This window comes from Austrofundulus limnaeus, unplaced genomic scaffold (assembly GCF_001266775.1).
Source record: "Austrofundulus limnaeus strain Quisiro unplaced genomic scaffold, Austrofundulus_limnaeus-1.0 Scaffold2588, whole genome shotgun sequence".
In the NCBI taxonomy this organism is placed as follows: domain Eukaryota; kingdom Metazoa; phylum Chordata; class Actinopteri; order Cyprinodontiformes; family Rivulidae; genus Austrofundulus; species Austrofundulus limnaeus.
In genome coordinates this window covers 2,072-9,382 of record NW_013954990.1, presented here as the reverse complement: position 1 = coordinate 9,382, position 7,311 = coordinate 2,072, and the positions used below count along the sequence as shown (strand labels likewise).

General features: G+C 37.4%; 1 protein-coding gene across 2 annotated transcripts in view; it reads left to right on the top strand.

Moving 5' to 3' along the window:
* tmem87b (transmembrane protein 87B) overlaps window positions 1–7,304 on the top strand; it is a 13,750-nt gene extending 6,446 nt beyond the window's left edge. The window contains exons 10-19 of one of the 2 annotated variants that reach the window (XM_013999959.1): window positions 237–330; window positions 1,522–1,593; window positions 1,744–1,852; window positions 3,887–3,945; window positions 4,037–4,140; window positions 4,220–4,293; window positions 4,382–4,452; window positions 4,609–4,661; window positions 4,750–4,780; window positions 6,743–7,304. In XM_013999959.1, the coding sequence (XP_013855413.1) occupies window positions 237–330; window positions 1,522–1,593; window positions 1,744–1,852; window positions 3,887–3,945; window positions 4,037–4,140; window positions 4,220–4,293; window positions 4,382–4,452; window positions 4,609–4,661; window positions 4,750–4,780; window positions 6,743–6,784 (709 nt within the window). In that variant the 3' untranslated portion in view covers window positions 6,785–7,304. Of the gene's footprint in view, window positions 1–236; window positions 331–922; window positions 995–1,521; window positions 1,594–1,743; window positions 1,853–3,886; window positions 3,946–4,036; window positions 4,141–4,219; window positions 4,294–4,381; window positions 4,453–4,608; window positions 4,662–4,749; window positions 4,781–6,742 lie in introns of both variants that reach the window. The other variant, XM_013999960.1, reaches the window with a different exon arrangement.
* The last annotated feature ends 7 nt before the right edge of the window (window positions 7,305–7,311 follow it).

Here is a 7,311-nt window from a genome sequence, read left to right as displayed (position 1 = left end):
GTTCTGAAGGCAAAAGGGGGTCCAACCCGTTACTAGCATGGTGTACCTAATAAAGTGGCCGGTGAGTGTATATATTTCATTTAGAGCCAAACGTCTTGACACATGAATGATTAAAATAACAAAGTATTCAGAAGTAGTAAGTATACAGAAACGGAAACAAAAAAAAAGCTGAATCAGCATGCGCACAATAAAACATTTTTCTTCCTTTTTTTAATTTGTTTTGTTTGTTTTTTTAGGCCACGACTCGGAACTGTGATGCACAGAGTTGTGGGTCTCGGTTTTTTGTACTTTGCCTTTGCCAGCATCGAAGGCATCCTGAGGATTACAGGGGTGAGTTTTTGCAGAGAGTTGTTTTTCTCACTTAGATTATATCCTAAATAACATCAGTAAGTTCTGTATTTTATTACAATGTTTTCGTTTGATGCTTTAATTTCTCAACTTAAAGAACTTATAATCAGCTGGTGTTTGTAGGGCTGCCACAAACGAATATTTTTATAATCTATTAATCACCGATTATTTTTTTTAAATTAGTCGACTAATCAGATCATATGTTAATTGAATATAAAACATACAGCTTATCACTCCAGAATACAGCTGCTATTATATAACCATCGTTAGATGTTAGCTATATGCTAACTAAAAATAACTGCCATGGAAGGCAAGTTCTGCTCTGCAGATATTGCACAGGTTTCTCTTTCATTTTCTTAAAACGATCCCACACTTTTGAGTCGTTGACTAGTCGACTAATCATGGCAGCCCCAGTTGTTTGGCAAATATAAAAGAATTAATAAAGACTAAGAAGCTGTTTTTTCTGCTACTTGTTTTAAACACTAAGAAAATTCTTTAGGCTTTTTTTGTTTGTTTGTTTGATTGTGTGTATTGATATTTGTGTGTATTTTTGTTTATGGAATACAAACCCAAGGGCCGAGACAATAGTCCAGCGCTCATTACAGCTATTGTTCTGGCTGTGTTTGATTCCTGCACCATCTGGTTCATATCCTTCCAGTGTATAAATCAGCTGTAATAATCAGGAGTTATTAGTGAAACAGTATTCGTGTACTGAGCCATGTGTTTGTGGGACATTCTGGTCTTTGGGAATTAACAGTGTGGTGTTTTATTTATTTATTTATTTAATTATTTTTTTTGGCACTTGGTTAAATGTTGGTGTATTTTATTCACTGTATTGCCTTCCTTATCACCGATCCTCTCTTATTGTTTTTTTTTTTGTGTGTGTCACTTCAGTAGAAAACAAAACCAAATATTAGTTTATTTAGTTTATTTATTTCTTCATCATCAGTGACTTTTTATTTTTTTATAAGTGAAGAGAAAATAGAGACAGAGAGAAAAACAGAGAAGTAATTAGAAAGATTGAAATAGCGATTAGAAGTATATTAAATAAACACCAAGAAAACACAGGACCACACAGCCAACATCTGTCTGCTCACCTGATCCTCTTATTGTTTCCCCTCATCTCGCTCCTTGTCTTTGTGTCCTTTGTTCCTGCGCTGTGGTCCTCTCCAGACAAAAGACTCTGACTTGTCCCTGCTGGCCAACATTCCCCTGGCTCTGCTTGATTCCTCTCTATGCTGGTGGATATCCTTTGGTGCACGTGCAACCTTTCCTTGTGTGGTTCCTATTTGCTCCTCACTCTCTGTAACGAAGCGGTACGGTTCAGTTTACCAGCGTTTTGAATCCTGAGGACTCTTCTGTTATAGTGTCTGTTTTTCTTTGACTGCCATTAACATCTTTGTCAGCTTGGCCCAAACCATCAAAACCTTGAAACTGAGGAGAAACCCCGTGAAACTGTCGCTCTACAGGCACTTCACCAACACTTTAATATTCGCTGTCCTTGGTAGGTCCTCTGATGTGCTTTCTCTTGTAATTCTGTTATATTAGAATACACCAGTCAGCCATAATGTTATGGTTAAGTTTCTAATATTTAAAAAGGGAGAAAAACAACAAGTCTTGAGCGTTTCCTGTTTGCCTGTGTTAAACAAAAAGAAAAAAGTAAGGTTGTTTTGGCAGCAAAAAGCTGTAAGTGGTTTGAATAGGAAAGCTGGAGGAGTGTTTCACCACATAACAGGTTTATTTGCAGCAGGTCAGTGAGAAGACTGGGTATAAAAATAGCTTTTTAGAGGAGCTAAGTAAAAATGGGCAGAAGTTCAGTGTAAAGAGAGACTATTTATTTGGAAAACCAGTTTTAATTTGCCAACAAATGGCCACTTTAAAAAAAAGTCAAGTCTAATAAATCAAGTAGCACAATGAAGTTGCAATGATTCAACAGCAACTAGTACAGCCAGCTTACTATAATCCTTCATTGATTTAAATATTTTTGATCAAAAATTAGCCTGGCCCTTTCCTTCCTACGTAGTTCCGCTCAATTCTAGTTTCCCTTCACTGCTCCGGCTGGGATTTCTCCCATAGACAAGGATTTCTTCAGGAGCATTTCAGTCGGGCCAATCAGAGAACAGAAGGCGGAGTTTTGAACGACGCAGATTTTTGCGCAGTGTCTGCTAGTTAGTTTAGCATACGGCAGCGGAGGAAGTGAATGAAGCCAGTTCGTGTTGATAAGGCTTCCAAATTAAAATAAATTTGTCTGACAAAGCCTGCAGCTCTCGTTCAGCTCGGTACCTCTCTCCTCTCAGTAGGCGTTTAAGTGCGGCTCTACTCCGTTCTAGGTGATTTTCCACGGTAACTTGTGTCTCCACTCTGTGTAACGTCTTTTAAAAGTGGGTCGCTGAAGTAGCTGTTTAACGTTGTTCATTCTGTGCTACAGCTAACTGTTGACTTTAAAAAGTCTCTTATTTAGTCTGTAAATACTGCTACAGCAAACAGTTGCTTATAAATGCAATAAAACAAAACCAAAGTGATTTTCTTATAAATGAACTTACACCTACTGCACACTTTATGCCTAGGAGTGTGAGTAAATATGTTGGTCTTTTTCCTAATGGATTTAACTCAATGAAAAACAGCAATGCCGATAATATCTTTATTGCACAAAATAAAAGTCAGAAAATATATAACTACATTTAAAAAACTACTTTAAAGTCCAAATTTACTGGGAGCAGCTCTCCTGTAGCTGCCCAGCCCCTGGCCGATTCAACCCAGATAGTGAGGCAGCCGGTACCGATCGATGTCGGAGAAGGTGGACCAGCGGTCCGGGAGCTCAGCTGGTCACTTGTCGAAGGTGACTCTGAACAAAAAAAATCAACCATTAACCTCGAATATGGTCAACATTAATAATGAATAACAATAAATGTAAAGCTGGGGGTGTTGTTTTTATCCTGGATCACTAACGAGCGATAACCGCTAGCTGCTAACTAGTTAGCATTGGAAACGAACATGCACAAAGGACACATCGGTACAAACTTTAAAAAGTAAAAGTACAGTTTGACAAGTGAGACGTGTCCCACAAATTATGTTCAATATCTCATTAAATGCATGAAGCACTCACCGTCTGCAGATGTCTCTGACGTTTGTCGCTTCTCTATAGCCGAGAGTCCGGACCCTCGTCCTTCRCTTCGCTTCGYACAAGGGGCTGGTTTTAACCAGGCTAATCAAGAAGGCTCTTCTGTGTGTTATTTTAAGTGAACAAGTTCTTCTACGGGTTGTTAAATGTAAGTTTATTTCACTCAAGCAATTATTACTGGGGATGGGGTTAATTAGTTAAATGAAAAATACAAAAATAAAAGAATCTGTGTTGCGTATCGGACCTCGGCTGCCCTCAAATAGAGTGTTAAAGAATGATGAGCAGGTTTGCTCCTTTAATATGTGTGGTCATAATGTTATGGCTGATTAGAGTACATGCATGGTAATTCTTGGGTTGTTTTTTTTTCCACCTGCTTTTAACCTGAAATAATGACATTTCGTTCCCTTTCTCCTCCAGCTTCTATCATTTTCATGGTTTGGTCTGCGAAAAAGTTACATTTAGCTGATTGTCAGTCTGTAAGTATTGTTTTCATATTCTAAAGACATGCAGTTGTGTTAAAGAAAATGGATATTTTTGGGATAACAGGACGTTTCTGTGTTTCAAAAGGACTGGGTGGAGCTTTGGGTAGACGATGCTTTCTGGAGGTTTTTGTTCTCCGCCGTTCTTCTCGTCATAATGTTTTTATGGCGACCGTCCGCAAACAACCAAAGGTGAGCAGACCGACGGTCAAACTGAGCACCTTTAACTAAGTCAGCCGCTGAATTATTGATGTGAGCTTCGTGTCCGCAGGTATGCGTTTACACCTCTCATGGACGACTCGGACGACGAGGAGATTGAAGAGTTTACAGCCTCTGCAAACCTCGGTACAAAATGACCCAAGAAACCTTGTTCTTTTTGCTGTTTTAGTTTTGTTTGCTTTTTTGTAATCGTTTATTCTTCTTGATGTTTCAGCTGATGGTATAAAGTTAAGAGCAGCTAAAAGTGAGACAAATGGCACAGCCAAACCTCCAGAAACAAATGCAGTAAGCAACACAACTACATCCTTGTAGATAAATCATCATGTATTATGATTGAAGGGCAAATGGAAGCAGCTAAGTTCAGAAAATAAATCAGTCCAAATGTCTCCTTTCAGCAGGTGGCAGTATTTACTCTGATTTTTTTTGTCTCTATTCATTCAGGATGAAGAATTAAAATGGGTGGAGGACAACATTCCTAGCTCTCTTACTGATGTGTAAGCATCCTTTTAAAACTTATTGAATCGGTGTTTTCCTATAAAACATTAGAAAATAACAGAGCCTCTCTTTCTTTTATCACCACAGAGCTCTACCTGTCCTGCTCGACTCAGATGAGGTACGAATTCCACTTCTGCTTTTCTTTATAAAAGCCTTTTAAACTCAAAGGGCTAAATTAGAGTGCAATTCTTATATTCAGTCATTAATTCAGAGTAAAATGGGACTAAAACGATAATGAAATTAACAGCTAAGAAGTAAGGAAGAATAAAAATCTGTTTAATAACAATTTAAAAGCAGCTAAGACTGATTCCTTTGCTGATCTGCAGACCACTGAGAACGGGCAGGTGTGTAAGGGTGTAGCAGCTCAGAAAAGTAAAAACTATTCAAAGATTTGAAGGATAATCTAGAGAAGTTGCTGAAAAAGCAGCAAAATTGAGCTCAAAATAATTAAAATTGAGTAAAACATGCTAAACGAGGCTAAAAGTAGCAGAAACGGGATAAAATTAGCAGACGAGTGTAAAAACATTTGAATGGGCAGAAAATCAAGAAAAGTAGTTAAAAAAATTATTATTTTTTATAAAACAGACAAAAATAGCACTAAAAAAAGCTCAAATTTAGATGAAAATTATGAGATTAGGAAAAAGACTGATGGAGCATGTGTTTACTGAGGATCACAAAAAGGTGAATTTTACTGAAAAATAGCTCAAATTAGCTGAAAAGACAGAAAAAACAGAAAACAGCTGATATTACAGCACAACAAAGTTTAAATTAGCAGAAGAATATCAGAAAAAAATCGGAATAAGCTAAAAAGGCAGAAAAAAAGCTAAAATCATCAAAGTAGAAGCTGAAGGAAGCTGAAATGAGCACAAAGTAAAAAGAAAAAGTCGAACCAGAACAAAAGATTTCTGAATATTTTGAAGGGTTTTAAGGATGCTGAAGACAGGACCACTCATTTKTAGTGAGAAAAAGAAAAAAGTAATTGCTGGATTGTCCTGAAAGAGCTGACCATTTTGATGTATAAATTGTTGAAACAACACAAACATTGCTGAATGACAGTATTTGCTGAAAAACGTATGGAAGAAAATATGATGTGAATTGTGTGAATGATCTCAAACATTCATATAATAAAAGAATCTTAAAATGGATCGTCAGCCAATGGAGAGGTTTTAAACCAGGTGTGATGTGGTTACATCACAGGTAAAAGGAGCATTCCAACATTTTGCAGCAGCATGACGCTGACACTAACATCCAGAAGGTGACATTACTTACAATACTACAGTAGTATTTGTTCAAGTATAATATGTAAAATTAAATCCATAAAATCATCCATAAAGTTGGGGGGTAGTACTATACTCGGATAAATATTTTTACTTATGTATTTTAACTGAAATATCAGCTTCATTCACAAAATGCCTGAGTCCTTAAATGAGACTGCGTCGTAAAAATCAGTTGAAACAAGCTTACCTCTGACACTCCTCTGTGCTTCAGAGCGAGATAATAACAGATCCAGGCAGGAGACATGATGTGAAAAAAGTGGGGGAAAGCAGTCCTGCACCTTAGTAATGATAACAAACTACTGACATTAGCGTGTGACCGGGCCGCTCCTTGAACAACAACAAACACATGTTCATCTGTAAYGGCTGCCGTCGACCGGTGCTCTGAAAAAGTTTGTATCCCTGAAAAATGTTTCTCCACCACAGGGGGCGCTCACGAGTAGGAAGTAATCTGCTTTTCCCCCACAAGATGGCCCAAATCTCACGTGAAGTCTCTGACTTTTGTGTTGGCGCCTCCTGGTGGACTATGTGTAAAATGCCAGAATTCATATGATGCTGCTACAGCTGATATATATTTGTTGTCAAAATACCTTTTAGTACATATGTTGTTAAAAATCTTGGAAGTCTGTATGAAATTGGAGGTAGTTTGAGGATTAAATTTTTTATGCTTTTTAAACTCAAAAAGTGGGGGGGGTCGTATTAAACATGAGATCGTATTATACATGAATAAATACGGTAATCTGGCTGAGTTGTAATGAAGGCATAGATCTGTTTGAAACAAATAATAAAACAATATTATCTTTTAGGAAATCATGACAACAAAGTACGAGATGTCGAAGCTGGAGTGAGGCGAGACACGTCCGGGCGATTGTGGAAGAACAGCAGCTGCCCCCGACTCAGGAGAGGGGTTCTGTTCGATTTCTAAGCGGACTTTTGCAGAGTGCCATTTTTCTTTTTATTTATTTATTTTCCTCCCCACCGTTCAAGGTTTGCTCCTGAATGGCTGCCTCTTCACAGGATGGTGCAGGCAGAAGTTTTACGGGACCTTAACACGAATTTCCCTCAGTTTCTTCTTATATGTCAGGAAACAAACACATTTCACTGACCAACAGSTTCACGGTTTCAGATGTTTGACCAGTTTTGATCTTTCCAAAGAGACTATTTCTTCTTATGTTGTGTATTTATTTTTATTTGTTAAATTATTTTACTGACAATGTAACAAGAAGTCACGTGTAAAAACATCTCAGTATCAACATCACTGAGGAGTTTTAACATAAAAAAACACAAAAAGCCCATTTCTTCACTTTATATTTCAAGTTTTGCTTCCAGAATTTAATGTAATTTAATTCAGTCCATTTCTCAATCCATATATATA